This window comes from Scyliorhinus torazame, chromosome 2 (assembly GCF_047496885.1).
Source record: "Scyliorhinus torazame isolate Kashiwa2021f chromosome 2, sScyTor2.1, whole genome shotgun sequence".
NCBI lineage: Eukaryota > Metazoa > Chordata > Chondrichthyes > Carcharhiniformes > Scyliorhinidae > Scyliorhinus > Scyliorhinus torazame.
Window position 1 is genome coordinate 400,471,393 of NC_092708.1, and position 25,000 is coordinate 400,496,392.

The 25,000-nt window shown below is 55.3% G+C and overlaps 2 protein-coding genes across 5 annotated transcripts in view; both read right to left on the reverse strand.

Annotated features, from left to right (window-relative positions):
• Window positions 1–25,000, reverse strand: part of tgfb3 (transforming growth factor, beta 3) — a 288,773-nt gene that overhangs the window by 94,254 nt on the left and 169,519 nt on the right. The gene's annotated exons all lie outside the window — the stretch shown is intronic.
• Window positions 4,253–25,000, reverse strand: part of LOC140385642 (serine/threonine-protein kinase Nek9-like) — a 61,241-nt gene continuing 40,493 nt past the window's right edge. The window contains exons 4-6 of the mRNA XM_072467997.1: window positions 13,139–13,244; window positions 7,913–8,044; window positions 4,253–4,429 (exon numbers count right to left, since the gene is read on the reverse strand). Coding sequence (XP_072324098.1) covers window positions 4,253–4,429; window positions 7,913–8,044; window positions 13,139–13,244 — 415 coding nt within the window. The remainder of the gene's footprint in view (window positions 4,430–7,912; window positions 8,045–13,138; window positions 13,245–25,000) is intronic.

Consider the following 25,000-nt stretch of genomic DNA (forward strand, 5'->3'; position numbering starts at 1 on the left):
CACAGAGTCTGGGGGGGGTTACAGTGAGGGACACAGAGACTGGGGGGGGGTTACAGTGAGGGACAGAGTCTGGGAGGGGGTTACAGTGAGGGACAGAGTCTGGGGGGGGGTTACAGTGAGGGACACAGAGTCTGGGGGGGGGTTACAGTGACGGACACAGAGTCTGGGGGGGGGGGTTACAGTGAGGGACACAGAGGCTGGGGGGGGGGGGGGGGTTACAGTGAGGGACGCAGAGACTGGGGGGGTTACAGTGAGGGACACAGAGCCTGGGGGTTACAGTGAGGGTTACAGTGAGGGACACAGAGCCTGGGGGGTTACAGTGAGGGACGCAGAGTCTGGGGGGGGGGGGGGGGGGGGTTACAGTGAGGGTCACAGAGTCTGGGGGGGGGTTACAGTGAGGGTCACAGAGTCTGGGGGGGGGGTTACAGGACACAGAGTCTGGGGGGGTTACAGTGAGGGACACAGAGTCTGGGGGGGGGGGGTTACAGTGAGGGACACAGAGTCTGGGGGTGGGGTGTTACAGTGAGGGACACAGAGTCTGGGGGTTGCAGTGAAGGACACAGAGACTGGGGGGGGGGGGGGTTGCAGTGAGGGACGGAGTCTGGGGGGGGTTACAGTGAGGGTTGAGTCGGGGGGGGTTACAGTGAGGGACACAGAGACTGGGGGGTTACAGTGAGGGACGCAGAGACTGGGGGGGGGGGGGTTACAGTGAGGGTCACAGAAGTCTGGGGGGGGGGTTAAAGTGAGGGACACAGAGTCTGGGGGGGGGTTACAGTGAGGGACACAGAGACTGGGGGGGTTACAGTGAGGGACACAGAGTCTGGGGGGGTTACAGTGAGGGACACAGAGTCCGGGGGTGGGGTGTTACAGCGAGGGACACAGAGTCTGGGGGGTTACAGTGAAGGACACAGAGACTGGGGGGGGGGGTTACAGTAAAGGACACAGAGTCTGGGGGGGTTACAGTGAGGACACAGAGTCTGGGGGTGGGGGGTTACAGTGAGGGACACAGAGTCTGCGGGGTTACAGTGAGGGACACAGAGACTGGGGGTGGGGGGTTACAGTGAGGGACACAGAGTCTGGGTGGGGGGTTACAGTGAGGGACACAGAGTCTGGGGGGTTTACAGTGAGGGACACAGAGACTGGGGGGGGGGGGTTGCAGTGAGGGACAGAGTCTGGGGGGTTACAGTAAAGGACACAGAGTCTGGGGGGGGGTTACAGTGAGGGACAGAGTCTGGGGGTTACAGTGAGGGACACAGAGACTGGGGGGGGGGTTACAGTTGGGACACAGAGGCTGGGGGGGGGGGGGGGGGGTTACAGTGAGGGACGCAGAGACTGGGGGGTTACAGTGAGGGATACAGAGACTGGGGGGGCTACAGTGAGGAACACAGAGTCTGGGGGGGGGGTTACAGTTAGGGACAGTGTCTGGGGGGCGGGGTTACAGTGAGGGACACAGAGACTGGGGGGGGTTACAGTGAGGGACACAGAGTCTGGGGTGGGGGGTTACAGTGAGGGACACAGAGTCTGGGGGGGGGTTACAGTGAGGTACAGAGTCTGGGGGGTTACAGTAAAGGGACACAGAGTCTGGGGGGGTTACAGTGAGGGACAGAGTCTGGGGGTTACAGTGAGGGACACAGAGACTGGGGGGGGGGGGTGACAGTTAGGGACACAGAGGCTGGGTGGGGGGGTTACAGTGAGGGACGCAGAGACTGGGGGGGTTACAGTGAGGGACACAGAGACTGGGGGGGTTACAGTGAGGGACACAGAGACTGGGGGGGGTACAGTGAGGGACACAGAGTCTGGGGGGGGGTGGGTTACAGTTAGGGACAGTGTCTGGGGGGCGGGGTTACAGTGAGGGACACAGAGACTGGGGGGGGTTACAGTGAGGGACACAGTGTCTGGGGGGGGTTACAGAGAGGGACACAGAGTCTGGGGGGGGTTACAGTGAGGGACACAGAGTCTGGGGGGGTTACAGTGAGGGACACAGAGTCTGGGGGGTTACAGTGAGGGACACAGAGTCTGGGGGGGTTACAGTGAGGGACACAGAGACTGGGGGGGGGGGGGGTGGGATTGCAGTGAGGGACAGAGTCTGGGGGTTACAGTGAGGGACACAGAGTCTGGGGGGGTTACAGTGAGGGACACAGAGTCTGGGGGGGGTTACAGTGAGGGACACAGAGACTGCGGGGGTTACAGTGAGGGACACAGAGTCTGGGGTGGGGTTACAGTGAGGGACACAGAGTCTGGGGGGGGGGGTTACAGTGAGGGACACAGAGTCTGGGGGGTTAGAGTGAGGGACAGAGTCTGGGGGGGTTACAGTGAGGGACACAGAGTCTGGGGGGCAGTTACAGTGAGGGACACAGAGTCTGAGGGGCAGTTACAGTGAGGGACACAGAGTCTGGGGGGGGGGGTTACAGTGAGGGACACAGAGTCTGGGGGGGTTACAGTGAGGGACACAGAGTCTGGGGGGTTACAGTGAGGGACAAAGAGTCTGGGGGGGTTACATTGAGGGATACAGAATCTGGGGGGGGGGAGACAGTGAGGGACACAGAGTCTGGGGGGGTTACAGTGAGGGACACAGAGTCTGGGGGGTTACAGTGAGGGACACAGAGACTGGGGGTGGGGGGTTACAGTGAGGGACACAGAGTCTGGGGGTGGGGGGTTACAGTGAGGGACACAGAGTCTGGGGGGTTACAGTGAGGGACACAGAGACTGGGGGGGGGGTTGCAGTGAGGGACAGAGTCTGGGGGTTACAGTGAGGGATACAGAGACTGGGGGGGTTACAGTAAAGGACACAGAGTCGGGGGGGTTACAGAGAGGGACAGAGTCTGGGGGTTACAGTGAGGGACACAGACACTGGGGGGGTTACAGAGAGGGACACAGAGTCTGGAGGGGGGTTACAGTGAGGGACACAGAGTCTGGGGGGGTTACAGTGAGGGACACAGAGTCTGGGGGGGGTTACAGTGAGGGACACAGAGACTGCGGGGGTTACAGTGAGGGACACAGTCTGGGGGGGTTAGAGTGAGGGACAGAGTCTGGGGGGGTTACAGTGAGGGACACAGAGTCTGGGGGCAGTTACAGTGAGGGACACAGAGTCTGGGGGGGGGGGTTACAGTGAGGGACACAGAGTCTGGGGGGGTTACAGTGAGGGACACAGAGTCTGGGGGGTTACAGTGATGGACAAAGAGTCTGGGGGGGTTACATTGAGGGGTACAGAATCTGGGGGGAGAGACAGTGAGGGACACAGAGACTGGGGGGTTACAGTGAGGGACACAGAGGCTGGGGGGGGTTACAGTGAGGGACACAGAGACTGGGGGGGGGGGTTACAGTGAGGGACACAGAGACTGGGGGGGTTACAGTGAGGGACACAGAGTCTGGGGGGTTACAGTGAGGGACACAGAGACTGGGGGGGTTACAGTGAGGGACACAGAGACTGGGGGGGTTACAGTGAGGGACGCAGAGTCTGGGGGGGGGGTTACAGTGAGGGTCACAGAGTCTGGGGGGGGTTACAGTGAGGGACACAGAGACTGGGGGCGGGGGGTTGCAGTGAGGGACAGAGCCTGGGGGTTACAGTGAGGGACACAGAGGCTGGGGGGGTTACAGTGAGGGACGCAGAGTCTGGGGGGGGGAGGTTACAGTGAGGGACACAGAGTCTGGGGGTTACAGTGAGGGACACAGAGACTGGGGGGGTTACAGTAAAGGACACAGAGTCTGGGGGGGGGGGCTACAGTGAGGGACAGAGTCTGGGGGTTACAGTGAGGGACACAGAGACTGGGGGGGGGGGGTTACAGTGAGGGACACAGAGTCTGGGGGGGGGTTACAGTGACGGACACAGAGTCTGGGGGGCGGTTACAGTGAGGGACACAGAGTCTGGGGGGTTACAGTGAGGGACACAGAGTCTGGGAGGGTTACAGTGAGGGACACAGAGACTGGGGGGGGTTACAGTGAGGGACACAGAGTCTGGGTGGGGGGGGTTACAGTGAGGGACACAGAGACTGGGGGGGGTTACAGTGAGGGACACAGAGACTGGGGGGTTACAGTGAGGGACACAGAGTCTGGGGGGGTTATAGTGAGGGACACAGTGTTTGGGGGGGCGGGGTTACAGTGAGGGACACAGAGTCTGGGGGGTTACAGTGAGGGACACAGAGTCTGGGGGGTTACAGTGAGGGACACAGAGTCTGGGGGGTTACAGTGAGGGACACAGAGTCTGGGTGGGGGGGGGGTTACAGTGAGGGACACAGTGTTTGGGGGGGCGGGGTTACAGTGAGGGACATGGCAAGGCTGAAGAACGTGCAGACCTGAGTAGACCGGATATGAAGCTCACCTGGTCCAGACACTGCAACACGATAGATCGCATGTCCTGACTGTACACAGTGGAGTCCACCTCCATTGTCCGTGTTCCTTTCACTATCTTCACACAAAGGTTCAGTGGATTCTGGGAACAGAACCAAATCAAAGCATCAAATCGATCTGGGGAAGATGGGAAAGAGCAACTGATGGGGGGATGGAGAGAGGGGGAAAGGGGAGAAATGGGGAGGCCTGAAGCAGAGAAGGGCGCAGTTGAGCGATGGGGGTCGAGGGGAGGGGACGTCGAGCGAGTGTGGGGTTGAGTGAGGGGTGGGGAGGGTTGAGTGAGGGGTGGGGAGGGTCGAGCGAGAGGAGGGGAATCGAGGGGGGGTGTCGATCGAAGCGCAGGATCGATCGATGGGAGGGGACGTTAAGGGGAGGGGATGTTGAGGGGGGGATCAAGCGAGGGCGAGGCACGGTGGGAGGTGTGCGGGGTTCGAGCGGGGGAGGGTCCGAGCGGGGGTGGGTCCGAGCGGGGGTGGGTCCGAGCTGGGGTGGGTCCGGCGGGGGAGGGTCCGAGCGGGGGTGGGTCCGAGCGGGGGAGGGTCCGAGCAGGGGTGGGTCCGAGCTGGGGTGGGTCCGGCGGGGGTGGGTCCGAGCGGGGGAGGGTCCGAGCGGGGGAGGGTCCGAGCGGGGGAGGGTCCGAGCGGGGGAGGGTCCGAGCGGGGGAGGGTCCGAGCGGGGGAGGGTCCGAGCGGGGGAGGGTCCGTGCGGGGGTGGGTCCGAGCGGGGGAGGGTCCGAGCGGGGGAGGGTCCGAGCGGGGGAGGGTCCGAGCGGGGGAGGGTCCGAGCGGGGGAGGGTCCGAGCGGGGGAGGGTCCGAGCGGGGGAGGGTCCGAGCGGGGGAGGGTCCGAGCGGGGGAGGGTCCGAGCGGGGGAGGGTCCGAGCGGGGGAGGGTCCGAGCGGGGGAGGGTCCGAGCGGGGGAGGGTCCGAGCGGGGGAGGGTCCGAGCGGGGGAGGGTCCGAGCGGGGGAGGGTCCGAGCGGGGGAGGGTCCGAGCGGGGGAGGGTCCGAGCGGGGGAGGGTCCGAGCGGGGGAGGGTCCGAGCGGGGGAGGGTCCGAGCGGGGGAGGGTCCGAGCGGGGGAGGGTCCGAGCGGGGGAGGGTCCGAGCGGGGGAGGGTCCGAGCGGGGGAGGGTCCGAGCGGGGGAGGGTCCGAGCGGGGGAGGGTCCGAGCGGGGGAGGGTCCGAGCGGGGGAGGGTCCGAGCGGGGGAGGGTCCGAGCGGGGGAGGGTCCGAGCGGGGGAGGGTCCGAGCGGGGGAGGGTCCGAGCGGGGGAGGGTCCGAGCGGGGGAGGGTCCGAGCGGGGGAGGGTCCGAGCGGGGGAGGGTCCGAGCGGGGGAGGGTCCGAGCGGGGGAGGGTCCGAGCGGGGGAGGGTCCGAGCGGGGGAGGGTCCGAGCGGGGGAGGGTCCGAGCGGGGGAGGGTCCGAGCGGGGGAGGGTCCGAGCGGGGAGGGTCCGAGCGGGGGAGGGTCCGAGCGGGGGAGGGTCCGAGCGGGGGAGGGTCCGAGCGGGGGAGGGTCCGAGCGGGGGAGGGTCCGAGCGGGGGAGGGTCCGAGCGGGGGAGGGTCCGAGCGGGGGAGGGTCCGAGCGGGGGAGGGTCCGAGCGGGGGAGGGTCCGAGCGGGGGAGGGTCTGAGCGGGGAGGGTCCGAGCGGGGAGGGTCCGAGCGGGGAGGGTCCGAGCGGGGGAGGGTCCGAGCGGGGAGGGTCCGAGCGGGGGAGGGTCTGAGCGGGGAGGGTCTGAGCGGGGGAGGGTCTGAGCGGGGGAGGGTCTGAGCGGGGGAGGGTCTGAGCGGGGGAGGGTCTGAGCGGGGGAGGGTCTGAGCGGGGGAGGGTCTGAGCGGGGGAGGGTCCGAGCGGGGGAGGGTCCGAGCGGGGAGGGTCTGAGCGGGGGAGGGTCTGAGCGGGGGAGGGTCTGAGCGGGGGAGGGTCTGAGCGGGGGAGGGTCCGAGCGGGGGAGGGTCTGAGTGGGGGAGGGTCCGAGCGGGGAGGGTCCGAGCGGGGGAGGGTCCGAGCGGGGGAGGGTCCGTGCGGGGGTGGGTCCGTGCGGGGGTGGGTCCGAGCGGGGAGGGTCCGAGCGGGGAGGGTCCGAGCGGGGGAGGGTCTGAGCGGGGGAGGGTCCGAGCGGGGAGGGTCCGAGCGGGGGAGGGTCTGAGCGGGGGAGGGTCTGAGCGGGGGAGGGTCCGAGCGGGGGAGGGTCCGAGCGGGGGAGATGAAGCTGAAGTTGGGGTGAAGGGAGCACGGTACAGCTTTGGTTACAGATTTACGTGGTAGGGTTCAGGTTAGTGGGTAGGGTAGGGTCAGGATTAGGTGGTAGGGTTAGGGTCAGGGGGTAGAGTTAGGGTCAGGGGGTAGTGTTGGAGTCAGGGTTAGGTGTTAGGGTTAGGGTCAGGGTTCGGTTGTAGGGTTAAGGTTCGGGTCAGGGTCAGGGTCAGGTGGTAGGGTTAGGGTTAGGGCTAGCTGGTAGGGTTAGCGTTAGGGTCAGGGGGTAGGGCTAGGGTCAGGAATAGGTGGTAGGGTTAGGGTCAGGGTTCGGTGGTAGGGTTAGCGTTAGGGTCAGGGGGCAGGATTAGGGTCAGGGGGCAGGGTTAGGGTCAGGGTTAGGTGGTCGGGTTAGGGTTCGCGTTAGGGGTCAGTGTTCGGGTCAGGGTTAAGAGGCAGGGTTCGGGTCAGGGGGGCAGGGTTCGGGTCAAGGTTAGGGGGCAGGGTTAGGGGTTAGGGTTAGGGTCAGGGGGTAGGGTTAGGGTCAGGGTTAGGGTTAGGGTCAGGGTTAGGGTCAGCGTTCAGTGGTAGGGTTAGGGTCAGGGGGTAAGATGGACACTGGCTGCCTGCATATTGGGAGCACGCAGAGTGTTAGGGTTAGGGTTAGGTGGTAAAATGGATTAGGGTTAGGGTCAGGGGGTAAGATGGACATTGGACGCCTGCACATAGGGAGCAGGCGGAGGGTTAGGGTTAGGGGGTAAAATGGATTAGGGTTAGGGTCAGGGGGTAAGATGGACATTGGCTGCCTGCACATAGGGAGAAGGCGGAGGGTTAGGGTTAGGGGGTAAAATGGATTAGGTATCCAGCGCCGAAGCGTCTGCCACTTTACTGGCGCACGTTCAACATTCTTTCCCGCATAGGATTTTACGTCATCTTGTTTCACGGAATTGAGCACGTATTTAGAAATTTGAGACAAATAAAAAGTTGGAAAATAGTAAGTGAGAAGCAAAGATTAGATTGTGGTTGTATAAGAAGAAGGTTAGGAGAATAGTGTATTTAAAAATTGTAAATGTTGTGTTAGGGTTATGGATTACGGTTTTGACTAATATTTCAAGTGAAGAAACATGTGTAGGTCATTCAATTAAAATATCTATTAAGTTATATGATTTTTTGAATAGATTCAATGTCCGAACGTGCAACTAAGACGGCTTTGCAGGAAAGAGGTTACCCTTTATGGGGTGTCGGGTTAGGGTTAGGGGGCAAGATGGACACTAGGTTAGGGTTAGGGTCAGGGGGTAAGATGGACACTGGCCGCCTGCACATTGGGAGCACGCGGAGGAGCGTTTCTCCGTCCTAGTCAGCTACGTACCGTTGCATCGAACGTGCGTGTGAGGGTGAGCAGCTCGAACAGTACGCATCCCACTGCCCAGATATCCGATTTAAAGTTATACTTCTCCCCTTGGCACAGTTCTGGGGACATGTAATACGGAGTGCCGACACACTGCAAAGAGAACAGACACGTTAACTGAAACGGACAACAGGCTGACCCGATTGGCAGTGGACTCACCAACACCAGTAACTCGGCCCCTCGAGCTTTCTCCGCCATCCAATCAGATCCTGGCCGATCCGATTGTGGTTCCAACTCCACATTCTGCCCATCCCGATAACCTCTGACTCCCTTGTTAGTCTAGAGTCTAAAAATATTCAATGACCCTTAAAAATATTCAATGACCCTTCCCCCACCGCTGTCTGGGGAACGTAGTTCTAAAGATTCACAACCCACCGGAGAAAGAACGTCTTCCCATCGCCACCTGAATTAGGGATCCTTTATCTGAAACTGTCTTATCTAATTCTGGTTCAGGGCAGACACGGCTCTGCGCCAAGTGCTGGTATCTGGGATTAGAATAGTTAGGGGGTTGTTTTTGACCGGCGCTGACTTAATGGGCTTAAGGGCCTTTTCTGGGCTGTGGGACTCGATGATCAACTCGCAATCTTTAAACTCTAATTCGAACACTTGAAACAGGAGCAGGATTAAGCCATTCGGCCCCTCGATCCTGCGCCGCCATTTTACAAGGTCGTGCCTGATCTGTTTGTGTTTCGAGTTTCACATGCCTACCTACACCCAATAACCTAAAACTGACTGTAAAAGTTTCAATAGGTACGTGAAGAGAAAAAGGTTGGTGAAGACAAATGTAGGTCCCTTAGTCACAAACTGGAGAATTTATAATGCGGGACAAAGAAATGGCTGAGCAACTAAACACATACTTTGGTTCTGTCTTCACAAAGGAGGACACACATAACATACCAGAAATGTTAGGGAAAGCAAAGTTTAGTGAGAGAGAGGAACTGAAGGAGATCAGTGTTAGTGTTGGAGAAATTGATGGGATTGAAGGCGGATAAATCCCCAGGGCCTGACAATCTGCATCCCAGAGTGCTTAAGGAAGTGGCTCTACAAATAGCGAATGGATAGGTGGTCATTTTCCAGGATTCCATAGATTCTGGAACAATCCCTGCAGAGTGGAGGGTAGCAAACGTTTAAAAAGGGAGGTAAAGAGAAAACAGGAAATTATAGACCAGTAAGACTTAAAATTCTACAATCCATTATCAAAGATTTTATTACAGAGCACTTAGAAAACAGTGGCAGGATCGGACAGAGCCAGCATGGATTTATGAAGGGAAAATCATCCTTGACAAATCTACTGGGATTCTTTTGAGGATGGAACTGGACAAAGGAGAGCCAGTGGATGTGGTTTATGTGGACTTTTAGAAGGCTGTCGACAAAGTGCCACCAAAGAAATCCCTTTGTAAAGGTAAAGCACAAGGGATTAGGGCGATGCACACGCACATCTGCACACACCCTATAATCATATCTACTGAATGGAAAACGGTCTTGGGGATGTCGATCGGTATGGATCGATACAGGAAGAGAAACCTGGGCAGTACGTTCATCTTGATCGTCTGCACCCTCCCCACCAGGAAATGTGGGAGTGCATCCGATCTCTGTAGGTCCTTTTTGACTTCCTCCGCCAGACTGGTCAGTTCCGACTTATGGATCCATGTCCAGTCATGGGCTATCTGGATCCCCAGGGAGTGGCATTTGTTTTGGGCAATTTAAATGGTAAACCCTCCAGCTCTGCCCTTCCCCCTCCATAATCTTTGTATCATCTACAAACTTAGCAACAGAGCCCTCAGTTCCTTCTTCCAGATCGTTAAGGTATATCGTGAAAAGTTGTGGTCCCAACACCGACCCCTGAGGCACACCACTAGTCACCGGCTGCCATCCTGAAAAAGACCCCTTTATCCCCACTCTCTGCCTTCTGCCAGTCAGCCAATCCTCTATCCATGCCAGGATCTTTCCCTTAACACCATGGGCTCTTAACGTATTTAACAGTCTCCTATGCGGCACCTTGTCAAAGGCCTGCTGGAAATCTAAATAAATCACATCCACTGGTTCTCCTTTGTCTAACTTCCTTGTTATTTCCTCAAAGAACTCTAACAGATTTGTCAGACACGACCTCCCCTTGACAAAGCCGTGCTGACTCAGTCCTATTTTATGCACTTCCAAGTACTCCGTGATCTCATCTTTAATAACAGACTCTAAAATCTTACCAATGACCGAAGTCAGGCTAACCGGCCTATAATTTCCCATCTTCTGCCTCCCTCCCTTCTTAAACAGCGGTGTTACATTAGCCACTTTCCAGTCCTCTGGGACCCTTCCTGCCTCCAGTGATTCCTGAAAGATTATCACTAATGCCTCCACAATTTCCTCAGCTATCTCTTTTAGAACCCTGGGGTGTAGTCCATCCGGTCCAGGTGACTTATCCACCTTCAGACCTTTCCGTTTCCCCAGAACCTTCTCCTTAGTAATGGTCACTGCACTCACCTCTGGCCCCTGGTTCTCTGGCATCCCACTGGTGTCTTCCATCGTGAAGACTGATGCAAAGTAACTATTCAGTTCCTCTGCCATTTCTTTGTTTCCTATTATTATTTCTCCAGCCACATTTTCCAGTGGTCCAATGTTTATTTTTGCCTCTCTCTTACCTTTCATATATTGAAAAAAACTCTTCCTATCTTCCTTTATATTACTAGTTAGTTTACACTCATATTTCATCGTCTCCCTCCCTTATTGCTTTTTTTAGTTGTCCTCTGCTCGCTTTTAAAGGCTTCCCAATCCTCTGGCTTCTCACTAATCCTCGCCACTTTGTCTGCTTTTTCTTTTGCTTTTATGCTGTCCTTGACTTCCCTCGTCAGCCATGGATGCCTCGTCCTCCCCTTAGCATGTTTCCTCCTCCTTGGGATGAATTTCTGTTGTGCCTCCCGAATAACCCCCAAAAACCCCTGCCATTGCTGTTCCACTGTCGTCCCTGCTAGGCTCCTTTTTCAATCAACTCTGGTCAGCTCCTCCCTCATGTCTTTGTCGTTACCATTATTTAACTAACGCAATAGGGAGGAAGGATATTAGCTCCGACAAGGTGGAGTCTGTATGGGTAGAGCTGAGAAACAGCAAGGGGCAAAAAACGTCAGTGGGCGTCATATAGACGCCCAAACTGTAGTGGTGATGTTGGGAATGGCATTAAACAGCAAATTAGAGTCGCACGTGATAAAAGAACAACTGTAATTATGGGTAATTTTAATCTGCATATAGATTGGGGAAATCAAATCAGCCCCAATACTGTAGAGGAGGAATTGCTGGAGTGTATGTGGGATGGTTTCCTACACGTTGAGGAGCCAACTAGAGAGCAGGCCATCCTAGATTGGGCACTGTGTGATGAGAACGGAATCATTGGCAATCGAGTTTTGCGTGACCCCCTTGGGGATGAATGACCATATTCATCAAAATGGAGAGTGATGTAGTTGATTCTGAGACGAGGGTTCTGAATCTTAACAAAGGAAACTACAATAAAATGATGTGTGATTTGGCTTTGATCGATTGGGGAATGTTACTTAAGTTACTTGCAATGGCAAACATAATAATAATAATATTTATTAGTGTCACAAGTAGGCTTACATTAACGCTGCAATGAAGTTACTGTGAAAAGTCCCTAGTCGCCACATTCCGGCGCCTGTTCGGGTACACAGAGGGAGAATTCACAATGTCCAAATTACCTAACAGCACGTCTTTCGGGACTTGTGGGAGGAAACTGGAGCACCCGGAGGAAACCCACGCAGACACGGAGAGAATGTGCAGACTCCGCACAGACAGTGACCCAAGCCGGGAATCAAACCTGGGACCCTGGTGCTGTGAAGCCACAGTGCTAACCACTGTGCTACCGAGCTGCCCTTGGTAGGAAAAATAGAGGCATAGCCTATTTTCTAAATGGGAAAAGGCTTCGGAAGTCAGAAGCACAAAGAGTCCTAGTTCATGATTCTCATAAGGTTTCTGTGCAGGTTCAGTCATCAGCTAAGAAGGCAAATGCAATGTTGGCATTCATGTTGAGAGGGCTAGAATACAAGACCAGGGATGTACTTCTGAGGCTGTATAAGGCTCTGGTCAGACACCATTTGCAGTATTGTGAGCAGTTTTGGGCCCTGCATTTAAGGAAGGATGTGCTGGCCTTGGAAAGGGTCCAGAGGAGGTTCACAAGAATGGTCCCTGGAATGAGGAGCTTGTCGTATGGGGAGCGGTTGAGGACTCTGGGTCAGTACTCGTTGGAGTTTGGAAGGATGAGGGGGGATCTTATTGAAACTTATAGGATACTGCGAGGCCTGGATAGAGTGGGCGTGGAGAGGATGTTTCCACTTGTAGGAAAATCTAGAACCAGCGGACACCATCTCAGACTAAAGGGACGATCCTTTAAAACAGAGATGAGGAGGAATTTCTTCAGCCAGAGGGTGGTGAATCTGTGGAACCCTTTGCCGCAGAAGGCTGTGGAGGCCAAATCACTGAGTGTCTTTAAGACAGCGATAGATAGGTTCTTGATTAATAAGGGGATCAGGCGTTAGGGGGGGAAGGCGGGAGAATGGGGATGAGAAAAATATCAGCCAGAATTGAATGGCGGAGCAGATTCGATGGGCCGAGTGGCCTAATTCTGCTCCTATGTCTTATAGACCCGGGCTCAGGGAGAGTCTAGATCAGAGTCTATGTCTGAGAGAGAGTCCAGACCACAGTCTATGTCTGAGCAAGTGTCCAGACCAGAGTCTATGTCTGAGCAAGTGTCCAGACCAGAGTACAGAGTCTGGGGGATAGTCTAGCCCAGAGTCTGTGCTTGAGAGATTGTCTAACTGGAATCTCGGTTTGAGGGAGACTTTGTGTATAAGGTAGAGCCTAGACCAGAGTCTGTGCCTGAGAGACAGTCTGGACCAGTCTGTGCCCGAGTGGTGGTATGGCCGACAATAGCTGCAGTATCTGACCAGGGAAGACCAATTTGCTCGGTGCAGGAATCCTGCAATAGCTGGGATTTTTCAATGACCAGTTAAAGCTCAGCTCCTGCCAATCACTCACAAGGCTGACAGATCCCAGTGCTGCTTCACACCCGATGAGAGTGCAACACCTCTGGTCACTGCAGCCTGTGACCAACAGCCCGCAACACCCCATGCCCTGTGCCCTGTCAAGCTCACCCATGTGATGTGGGGATAGGCAGCATTTAGTACTCACAGTCTCTGCCATTGAATGCAGGGAGTTTAGTTGCTTGGCCAGTCCGTAGTCACCTAGCTTGATCAGGTCTGACTTAGTCAGGAAGATGTTCAGTGTCTTTATATCCCTGGGAAAAGACATCGGCAAAGATCACACACACAGCTTGGACAGACTAACAAAGCTGGCCAATCAGCATTCACAGAGCCGTCAATCAGCACTCACAGAGCCGGCCAATCAGCAGTCACAGAGCTGGCCCATCAGCACTCACAGAGCCGGCCAATCAGCACTCACAGAGCCGGCCAATCAGCACTCACAGAGCCGGCCAATCAGCAGTCACAGAGCCGGCCCATCAGCACTCACAGAGCCGGCCAATCAGCACTCACAGAGCCGGCCAATCAGCACTCACAGAGCCGGCCAATCAGCACTCACAGAGCCGGCCAATCAGCACTCACAGAGCCGGCCAATCAGCACTCACAGAGCCGGCCAATCAGCACTCACAGAGCCAACCAATCAGCACTCACAGAGCCAGCCAATCAGCACTCACAGTGCCGGTAAATGAACACTCACACAGCCGGCCAATCTTCCTCTGGCTTTCACGTTCCACTGGAGACACTCTCCCCACGCCCAGGTCACACTCACACTCACACTCTCTGTGTACCGGTTCTGCTCTCTCATTCTGGTTTTACCCCTACCCCCCGTGTACAGACCTTTCCCTGGAACCCCACAATGTACACCCTCTGTACTTTGGGGGGAGGATAGAGGGAGACAAAGTGAAGTCTGTACACTGCGGGGAGGAGCACAGGGGTTACTGCTCCTCACAGCACCAGGGACCCAGCTTTGTGTCCAGCCTTGGTGTCTGTGCGGAGTCTGCACGTTCTCCCCGTGTGTGCGTGGGTTTTCTCCGGGTGCTCCGGTTTCCTCCCACAGTCCAAAGGTGTGCAGGTTAGGTGGGTTGACCAGGATTAATTGCCCCTTTTCATGGATGTACAGGTTAGGTTATGGAGATTTTTTTCCTTATTCGTTCATGGGACATGGTGTCGCCGGCTGTGCCAGCATTTATTGCCCATCCCTAATTGCCCTTGAGAGGCAGTTAAGTCAACCACATTGCTGTGGGTCTGGAGTCACATGTAAGCCAGACCATGTCAGGGCGGCAGATTTCCATCCCTGATGGGTTTTTACGATAATTGACAATGGTTTCATGGTCATCATTAGACTTTTCATTCACGATTTTTATTGAATTCACATTTCACCATCTGCAGTGGTGGGATTGGAACCGGGATCCCAGAGCGTTACTCTGGCTCTCTGGATTACAGTCCAGTGACTAGTCCGCTGAAGGGCGGTGTAAATGGCTGAATGGACCTGGGTAGGGTGCTATTTTTTTTATAATAATCTTTATTAGTGTCACAAGTAGTCTGACATTAAGGGTGGAAATCGGAACAAATGTGACAAAGGCGAAGGAGTCGAGAGAAAGGGATGGAGTCCTGACAGGGTGTAGGGTGCGAAGAGCTGTAGTCCAAATCTGACACTTTCTCTGTCAGCTTTGACAACGAATCGGACTCGAAACGTTCACTCTTTTCTCTCCCCACAGATGCTGCCAGACCTGCTGAGATTTTCCAGCATTTTCTCTTTCGTTTAGGCTCACACTGCAATGAGCTGGCTAATCAGCCACTAGTCGCCACACTCCGGCACCTGTTCGGGCACACTGAGGGAGAATTCAGAATGTCCAATTCACCAACCAGCCCCTCTTTCGGGACTCGTGGGAGGAAACCGGAGCACCCGGAGGAAACCCACGCAGACACGGGGAGAACTTGGAGACTCCGCACAGACAGTGACTCAAGCTGGGAATCGAACCTGGGACCCTGGCGCTGTGAGGCAACAGTGCTAACCACTGTGCTCCTTTGGAGGGTCAGTGCAGACTTGATGGGCTGAATTCCCTCATGCTGCACTGTAAGGATTCTATGATTCTGTGCTCTCTCTCGTGTTCCAGTTTATTGTCTACACTCCCCACCACGTGTGGACACTGCACTCCACACACATGCCTCGTCACATCTCTCTCCCTCCCCCAGTGTACAGTCTCTGCTCTCTCTCTCCCCAGTGTACCGTCTCCATTGACGCACTCTCTGTCCCAGTGCATGCTCGACTCTCCCTCTCTCTCTGTCCCAGTGTACAGACTCGACTCTCTCTCTTCCTCTGTCACCAGTGTATAGACTCCACTCTCTCTCTCTCTCTCTGTCCCAGTGTATAGACTCCACTCTCTCTCTCACTGTGTACAGACTCCACTCTCTCTCTCTGTCCCAGTGTACAGACTCCACTCTCTCTCTCTGTCCCAGTGTACAGATTCCACTCTCTCTCTCTGTCCCAGTGTATAGACTCCACTCTCTCGCTCTGTCCCAGTGTACAGACTCCACGCGCTCTCTGTACAGATTCCACACTCTCTCTGTCCCAGTGTACAGACTCCACTCTCTATCACTCTGTCCCAATGTATGGACTCCACTCTCTCTCTCTCCCCCAGTGTACAGACTCTGCTCTCTCTCTGTCCCAGTGTACAGACGCCACTCTCTCTCTCTGTCCCAGTGTACAGACTCCACTCTCTCTCTCTGTCCCAGTGTACAGACTCCACTCTCTCTCTGTCCCAGTGTACAGACTCCACTCTCTCTCTCTTTGTCCCAGTGTACAGACTCCACACTCTCTCTCTGTCCCAGGGTAGACTCCACTTTCTCTCTCTGTCCCAAAGTACAGACTCCACTCTCTCTCTCTGTCCCAGTGCACAGACTCCACTCTCTCTCGGTGGACAGACTCCACACTCTCTCGCTCTCTCTCTCTCTCTGTGTACAGACTCCCTCTCTCTCTGCCCCAGTGTACAGACTCCACTCTCTCTCTGTTCCAATGTGCAGACTCCACTCTCTCTCCCCAGTGTAGACACCACTCTCTCTCTCTCTGTCCCAGGGTAGACTCCACTCTCTCTCTCTGTCCCAGTGTACAGACTCCACTCTCTCTCTCTCTCTCTCTCTGTCCCAGTGTACAGACTCCACTCTCTCTCTCTGTCTCTCTGTCCCAGTGTACAGACTCCACTCTCTCTCTCTGTCCCAGTGTACAGACTCCACTCTCTCTCTCTCTGTCCCAGTGTACAGACTCCACTCTCTCTCTCTCTGTCCCAGTGTACAGACTCTACTCTCTCTCTCTCTCTCTGTCCCAGTGTACAGACTCCACTCTCTCTCGCTGTCCCAGTGTTCAGACTCCACTCTCTCTCTCCCTCTGTCCCCAGTGTACAGCCTCCACACTCTCTCTCTGTCCCAGTGTACAGACTCCACTCTCTCTCTCTCTGTCCCAGTGTGCAGACTCCACTCTCTCTCTGTCCCAGTGTACAGACTCCTCTCTCTCTCTCTGTCCCAGTGTTCAGACTCCACTCTCTCTCTCTCTCTGTCCCAGTGTACAGACTCCACTCTCTCTCTCTGTCCCAGTGTACAGACTCCTCTCTCTCTCTCTGTCCCAGTGTACAGACTCCACTCTCTCTCGGTTTCCCAGTGTACAGACTGCACTCTCTCTCTCCCCATTGTACAGACTCCACTCTCTCTCTGTCCCAGTGTACAGACTCCACTCTCTCTGTCCCAGTGTACAGACTCCACTCTCTCTGTCCCAGTGTATAGACTCCTCTCTCTCTCTGTCCCAGTGTGCAGACTCCACTCTCTCTGTCCCAGTGTACAGACTCCCCTCTCTCTCTGTCCCAGTGTACAGACTCCACTCTCTCTCTCTGTCCCAGGGTACAGACTCCGCTCTCTCTCTCTGTCCCAGTGTACAGACTCCACTCTCTCTCTCTGTCCCAGTGTACAGACTCCACTCTCTCTCTCTCTGTCTGTCCCCGTGTACAGACTCCACTCTCTCTCTCTGTCCCAGTGTAGACTCCCCTCTCCTCTCTCTGTCCCAGTGTGCAGACTCCACTCTCTCTCTGTCCCAGTGTACATACTCCACTCTCTCTCTCTCTCTCTCCCCAGTGTAGACAACACTCTCTCTCTCTGTCCCAGTGTACAGACTCCATTCTCTCTCTCTGTCCCAGTGTAGACTCCACTCTCTCTCTGTCCCAGTGAACTGACTCCACTGTTTCTCTGTCCCAGTGTACAAAATCCACTCTCTCTCTGTCCCAGTGTACAGACTCCACTCTATCTCTGTCCCAGTGTGCAGACTCCACTCTCTCTGTCCCAGTGTACAGACTCTCCTCTCTCTCTGTCCCAGTGTACAGACTCCACTCTCTCTCTCTCTGTCCCAGTGTGCAGACTCCACTCTCTCTCTGTCCCAGTGTACAGACTCCTCTCTCTCTCTCTGTCCCAGTGTTCAGACTCCACTCTCTCTCTCTCTCTGTCCCAGTGTACAGACTCCACTCTCTCTCTCTGTCCCAGTGTACAGACTCCTCTCTCTCTCTCTGTCCCAGTGTACAGACTCCACTCTCTCTCGGTTTCCCAGTGTACAGACTGCACTCTCTCTCTCCCCATTGTACAGACTCCACTCTCTCTCTCCCCCCCAGTGTACAGACTCCACTCTCTCTCTGTCCCAGTGTACAGACTCCACTCTCTCTGTCCCAGTGTAGACTCCTCTCTCTCTCTGTCCCAGTGTACAGACTCCACTCTCTCTGTCCCAGTGTATAGACTCCTCTCTCTCTCTGTCCCAGTGTGCAGACTCCACTCTCTCTGTCCCAGTGTACAGACTCCCCTCTCTCTCTGTCCCAGTGTACAGACTCCACTCTCTCTCTCTGTCCCAGGGTACAGACTCCGCTCTCTCTCTCTGTCCCAGTGTACAGACTCCACTCTCTCTCTGTCCCAGTGTACAGACTCCACTCTCTCTCTCTCTGTCTGTCCCCGTGTACAGACCCCACTCTCTCTCTCTGTCCCAGTGTAGACTCCCCTCTCCTCTCTCTGTCCCAGTGTGCAGACTCCACTCTCTCTCTGTCCCAGTGTACATACTCCACTCTCTCTCTCTCTCTCTCCCCAGTGTAGACAACACTCTCTCTCTCTGTCCCAGTGTACAGACTCCATTCTCTCTCTCTGTCCCAGTGTAGACTCCACTCTCTCTCTGTCCCAGTGAACTGACTCCACTGTTTCTCAGTCCCAGTGTACAGAATCCACTCTCTCTCTGTCCCAGTGTACAGATTCCACTCTATCTCTGTCCCAGTGTGCAGACTCCACTCTCTCTGTCCCAGTGTACAGACTCTCCTCTCTCTCTGTCCCAGTGTACAGACTCCACTCTCTCTCTCTGTCCCAGTGTACAGACTCCACTCTCTCTCTGTCCCAGTGTACAGACTCCACTCTCTCTCTCTTTGTCCCAGTGTACAGACTCCACTCTCTCTCTCTGTCCCAGTGCACAGACTCCACTCTCTCTCGGTGGACAGACTCCACACTCTCTCTCTCTCTCTCTCTCTCTGTGTACAGACTCCCTCTCTCTCTGCCCCAGTGTACAGACTCCACTCTCTCTCTGTTCCAATGTGCAGACTCCACTCTCTCTCCCCAGTGTAGACACCACTCTCTCTCTCTCTGTCCCAGGGTAGACTCCACTCTCTCTCTCTGTCCCAGTGTACAGACTCCACTCTCTCTCTCTCTCTCTCTCTCTCTCTGTCCCAGTGTACAGACTCCACTCTCTCTCTCTGTCTCTCTGTCCCAGTGTACAGACTCCACTCTCTCTCTCTGTCCCAGTGTACAGACTCCACTCTCTCTCTCTCTCTCTCTGTCCCAGTGTACAGACTCCACTCTCTCTCTCTCTGTCCCAGTGTACAGACTCCACTCTCTCTCTCTCTCTGTCCCAGTGTACAGACTCCACTCTCTCTCGCTGTCCCAGTGTTCAGACTCCACTCTCTCTCTCCCTCTGTCCCCAGTGTACAGCCTCCACACTCTCTCTCTGTCCCAGTGTACAGACTCCACTCTCTCTCTCTCTGTCCCAGTGTGCAGACTCCACTCTCTCTCTGTCCCAGTGTACAGACTCCTCTCTCTCTCTCTGTCCCAGTGTTCAGACTCCACTCTCTCTCTCTCTCTGTCCCAGTGTACAGACTCCACTCTCTCTCTCTGTCCCAGTGTACAGACTCCTCTCTCTCTCTCTGTCCCAGTGTACAGACTCCACTCTCTCTCGGTTTCCCAGTGTACAGACTGCACTCTCTCTCTCCCCATTGTACAGACTCCACTCTCTCTCTCCCCCCCAGTGTACAGACTCCACTCTCTCTCTGTCCCAGTGTACAGACTCCACTCTCTCTGTCCCAGTGTAGACTCCTCTCTCTCTCTGTCCCAGTGTGCAGACTCCACTCTCTCTGTCCCAGTGTACAGACTCCCCTCTCTCTCTGTCCCAGTGTACAGACTCCACTCTCTCTCTCTGTCCCAGGGTACAGACTCCGCTCTCTCTCTCTGTCCCAGTGTACAGACTCCACTCTCTCTCTCTGTCCCAGTGTACAGACTCCACTCTCTCTCTCTCTGTCTGTCCCCGTGTACAGACTCCACTCTCTCTCTCTGTCCCAGTGTAGACTCCCCTCTCCTCTCTCTGTCCCAGTGTGCAGACTCCACTCTCTCTCTGTCCCAGTGTACATACTCCACTCTCTCTCTCTCTCTCTCCCCAGTGTAGACAACACTCTCTCTCTCTGTCCCAGTGTACAGACTCCATTCTCTCTCTCTGTCCCAGTGTAGACTCCACTCTCTCTCTGTCCCAGTGAACTGACTCCACTGTTTCTCTGTCCCAGTGTACAGAATCCACTCTCTCTCTGTCCCAGTGTACAGACTCCACTCTATCTCTGTCCCAGTGTGCAGACTCCACTCTCTCTGTCCCAGTGTACAGACTCTCCTCTCTCTCTGTCCCAGTGTACAGACTCCACTCTCTCTCTCTGTCCCAGTGTACAGACTCCACTCTCTCTCTGTCCCAGTGTACAGACTCCACTCTCTCTCTCTCTGTCCCAGTGTACAGACTCCACTCTCTCTCTCTCTGTCTGTCTGTCCCCGTGTACAGACTCCACTCTCTCTCTCTGTCCCAGTGTACAGACTCCCCTCTCCTCTCTCTGTCCCAGTGAGCAGACTCCACTCTCTCTCTGTCCCAGTGTACAGACTCCACTCTCTCTCTGTCCCAGTGTACAGACTCCACTCTCTCTGTCCCAGTGTACAGACTCCACTCTCTCTCTGTCCCAGTGTACAGACTCCACTCTCTCTCTGTCCCCGTGTACAGACTCCACTCTCTCTCTGTCCCAGTGTACAGACTCCACTCTCTCTCCCCAGTGTACAGACTCCACTCTCTCACTCTCTGTCCCAGTGAACAGACTCCACTCTCTCTCTCTGTCTGTCCCTGTGTACAGACTCCACTCCCTCTCTCTCCCCCAGTGTACAGACTCCACTCTCTCTCTGTCCCAGTGTACTGACTCCACTGTCTCTCTGTCCCAGTGTACAGACTCCACTCTCTCTCTGTCCCAGTGTACAGACTCCACTCTCTCTCTCTCTGTCCCAGTGTACAGATTCCACTCTCTCTCTCTCTGTCCCAGTGTACAGACTCCACTCTCTCTCTCTGTCGCTGTGTACAGACTCCACTCCCTCTCTGTCCCAGTGTACGGACTCCACTCTCTCTGTCCCAGTGTACAGACACCACTCTCTCTCTCTGTCGCAGTGTACAGATTCCACTCTCACTCTCTCCCCCCAGTGTAGACTCCACTCTCCCTCTCTCTTTGTCCCAGTGTACAGACTCCACTCTCTCTCTCTCCCCAGTGTAGACTCCACTCTCCCTCTCCCTCAGTGTAGTCTCCATCTCTCTCTCCCCAGTGTAGACTCCACTCTCTCTCTCTCCCCAGTGTAGACTCCACTCTCCCTCTCCCTCAGTGTAGTCTCCATCTCTCTCTCCCCAGTGTAGACTCCACTCTCTCACTCTCTGTCCCAGTGTACAGACTCCACTCTCTCTCTCTGTCCCAGTGTACAGACTCCACTCTCTCTCTCTCTGTCCCAGTGCACAGACTCCACTCTCTCTCTGTCCCAATGTACAGACTCTACTCTCTCTCTGTCCCAGTGTACAGACTTCACTCTCTCTCTCTGTCCCAGTGTACAGACTCCACTCTCTCTCGGTTTCCCAGTGTACAGACTGCACTCTCTCTCTCCCCATTGTACAGACTCCACTCTCTCTCTGTCCCAGTGTACAGACTCCACTCTCTCTGTCCCAGTGTAGACTCCTCTCTCTCTCTGTCCCAGTGTACAGACTCCACTCTCTCTGTCCCAGTGTATAGACTCCTCTCTCTCTCTGTCCCAGTGTGCAGACTCCACTCTCTCTGTCCCAGTGTACAGACTCCCCTCTCTCTCTGTCCCAGTGTACAGACTCCACTCTCTCTCTCTGTCCCAGGGTACAGACTCCGCTCTCTCTCTCTGTCCCAGTGTACAGACTCCACTCTCTCTCTCTGTCCCAGTGTACAGACTCCACTCTCTCTCTCTCTCTCTCCCCAGTGTAGACAACACTCTCTCTCTCTGTCCCAGTGTACAGACTCCATTCTCTCTCTCTGTCCCAGTGTAGACTCCACTCTCTCTCTGTCCCAGTGAACTGACTCCACTGTTTCTCTGTCCCAGTGTACAGAATCCACTCTCTCTCTGTCCCAGTGTACAGACTCCACTCTATCTCTGTCCCAGTGTGCAGACTCCACTCTCTCTGTCCCAGTGTACAGACTCTCCTCTCTCTCTGTCCCAGTGTACAGACTCCACTCTCTCTCTCTCTGTCCCAGTGTGCAGACTCCACTCTCTCTCTGTCCCAGTGTACAGACTCCTCTCTCTCTCTCTGTCCCAGTGTACAGACTCCACTCTCTCTCTCTGTCCCAGTGTACAGACTCCACACTCTCACTGTCCCAGTGTACAGACTCCACTCTCTCTCTGTCCCAGTGTACAGACTCCACTCTCTCTCTGTCCCAGTGTACAGACTCCACTCTCTCTCTCTCTGTCCCAGTGTACAGACTCCACTCTCTCTCTGTCCCAGTGTACAGACTCCACTGTCTCTCTCTGTCCCAGTGTACAGACTCCACTCTCTCTCTCTCTGTCCCAGTGCACAGACTCCACTCTCTCTCTGTCCCAATGTACAGACTCTACTCTCTCTGTCCCAGTGTACAGACTCCACTCTCTCTCTGTCCCAGTGTGCCGACTCCACTCTCTCTCTGTCCTAGTGTAGACTCTACTCTCTCTCTGTCCCAGTGTACATACTCCACTCTCTCTCTCTCTCTCTCTCCCCAGTGTAGACAACACTCTCTCTCTCTGTCCCAGTGTACAGACTCCATTCTCTCTCTCTGTCCCAGTGTAGACTCCACTCTCTCTCTGTCCCAGTGTACTGACTCCACTGTCTCTCTGTCCCAGTGTACAGAATCCACTCTCTCTCTGTCCCAGTGTACAGACTCCACTCTATCTCTGTCCCAGTGTGCAGACTCCACTCTCTCTGTCCCAGTGTACAGACTCCCCTCTCTCTCTGTCCCAGTGTACAGACTCCACTCTCTCTCTCTGTCTGTCCCAGGGTACAGACTCCGCTCTCTCTCTGTCCCAGTGTACAGACTCCACTCTCTCTCTCTGTCCCAGTGTACAGACTCCACTCTCTCTCTCTGTCCCAGTGTACATACTCCACTCTCTCTCTCCCCAGTGTAGACAACACTCTCTCTCTCTGTCCCAGTGTACAGACTCCACTCTCTCTCTCTGTCCCAGTGTGCAGACTCCACTCCCTCTGTCCCAGTGTACAGACTCTCCTCTCTCTCTGTCCCAGTATACAGACTCCACTCTCTCTCTCTGTCCCAGTGTACAGACTCCACTCTCTCTCTGTCCCAGTGTACAGACTCCACTCTCTCTCTCTGTCCCAGTGTACAGACTCCACTCTCTCTCTCTCTGTCTGTCCCCGTGTACAGACTCCACTCTCTCTCTCTGTCCCAGTGTACAGACTCCCCTCTCCTCTCTCTGTCCCAGTGTGCAGACTCCACTCTCTCTCTGTCCCAGTGTACATACTCCACTCTCTCTCTGTCCCAGTGTACAGACTCCACTCTCTCTCTCTGTCCCAGTGTACAGACTCCACACTCTCACTGTCCCAGTGTACAGACTCCACTCTCTCTCTGTCCCAGTGTACAGACTCCACTCTCTCTCTGTCCCAGTGTACAGACTCCACTCTCTCTCTCTCTGTCCCAGTGTACAGACTCCACTCTCTCTCTGTCCCAGTGTACAGACTCCACTGTCTCTCTCTGTCCCAGTGTACAGACTCCACTCTCTCTCTCTCTGTCCCAGTGCACAGACTCCACTCTCTCTCTGTCCCAATGTACAGACTCTACTCTCTCTGTCCCAGTGTACAGACTCCACTCTCTCTCTGTCCCAGTGTGCCGACTCCACTCTCTCTCTGTCCTAGTGTAGACTCTACTCTCTCTCTGTCCCAGTGTACATACTCCACTCTCTCTCTCTCTCTCTCTCCCCAGTGTAGACAACACTCTCTCTCTCTGTCCCAGTGTACAGACTCCATTCTCTCTCTCTGTCCCAGTGTAGACTCCACTCTCTCTCTGTCCCAGTGTACTGACTCCACTGTCTCTCTGTCCCAGTGTACAGAATCTACTCTCTCTCTGTCCCAGTGTACAGACTCCACTCTATCTCTGTCCCAGTGTGCAGACTCCACTCTCTCTGTCCCAGTGTACAGACTCCCCTCTCTCTCTGTCCCAGTGTACAGACTCCACTCTCTCTCTCTGTCTGTCCCAGGGTACAGACTCCGCTCTCTCTCTGTCCCAGTGTACAGACTCCACTCTCTCTCTCTGTCCCAGTGTACAGACTCCACTCTCTCTCTCTGTCCCAGTGTACATACTCCACTCTCTCTCTCCCCAGTGTAGACAACACTCTCTCTCTCTGTCCCAGTGTACAGACTCCACTCTCTCTCTCTGTCCCAGTGTGCAGACTCCACTCCCTCTGTCCCAGTGTACAGACTCTCCTCTCTCTCTGTCCCAGTATACAGACTCCACTCTCTCTCTCTGTCCCAGTGTACAGACTCCACTCTCTCTCTGTCCCAGTGTACAGACTCCACTCTCTCTCTCTGTCCCAGTGTACAGACTCCACTCTCTCTCTCTCTGTCTGTCCCCGTGTACAGACTCCACTCTCTCTCTCTGTCCCAGTGTACAGACTCCCCTCTCCTCTCTCTGTCCCAGTGTGCAGACTCCACTCTCTCTCTGTCCCAGTGTACAGACTCCACTCTCTCTCTGTCCCAGTGTACAGACTCCACTCTCTCTGTCCCAGTGTACAGACTCCACTCTCTCTCTGTCCCAGTGTGCAGACTCCACTCTCTCTCTCTGTCCCAGTGTGCAGACTCCACTCTCTCTGTCCCAGTGTACAGACTCTCCTCTCTCTGTCCCAGTATACAGACTCCACTCTCTCGCTCTGTCCCAGTGTACAGACTCCACTCTCTCTCTGTCCCCGTGTACAGACTCCACTCTCTCTCTGTCCCAGTGTACAGACTCCACTCTCTCTCCCCAGTGTACAGACTCCACTCTCTCTCTGTCCCCGTGTACAGACTCCACTCTCTCTCTGTCCCAGTGTACAGACTCCACTCTCTCTCCCCAGTGTACAGACTCCACTCTCTCTCTGTCCCAGTGTACAGACTCCACTCTCTCTCCCCAGTGTACAGACTCCACTCTCTCTCTCTGTCCCAGTGTACAGACTCCACTCTCTCTCTGTCCCCATTGTACAGACTCCTCTCTCTCTCTCCCCAGTGTACAGACTCCACTCTCTCTGTCCCAGTGTACAGACTCCACTCTCTCTCCCCATTGTACAGACTCCACTCTCTCTCTCCCCAGTGTACAGACTCCACTCTCTCTGTCCCAGTGTACAGACTCCACTCTCTCTGTCCCAGCGTACGGACTCCACTCTCTCTGCCCCAGTGTAAAGACTCCACTCTCTC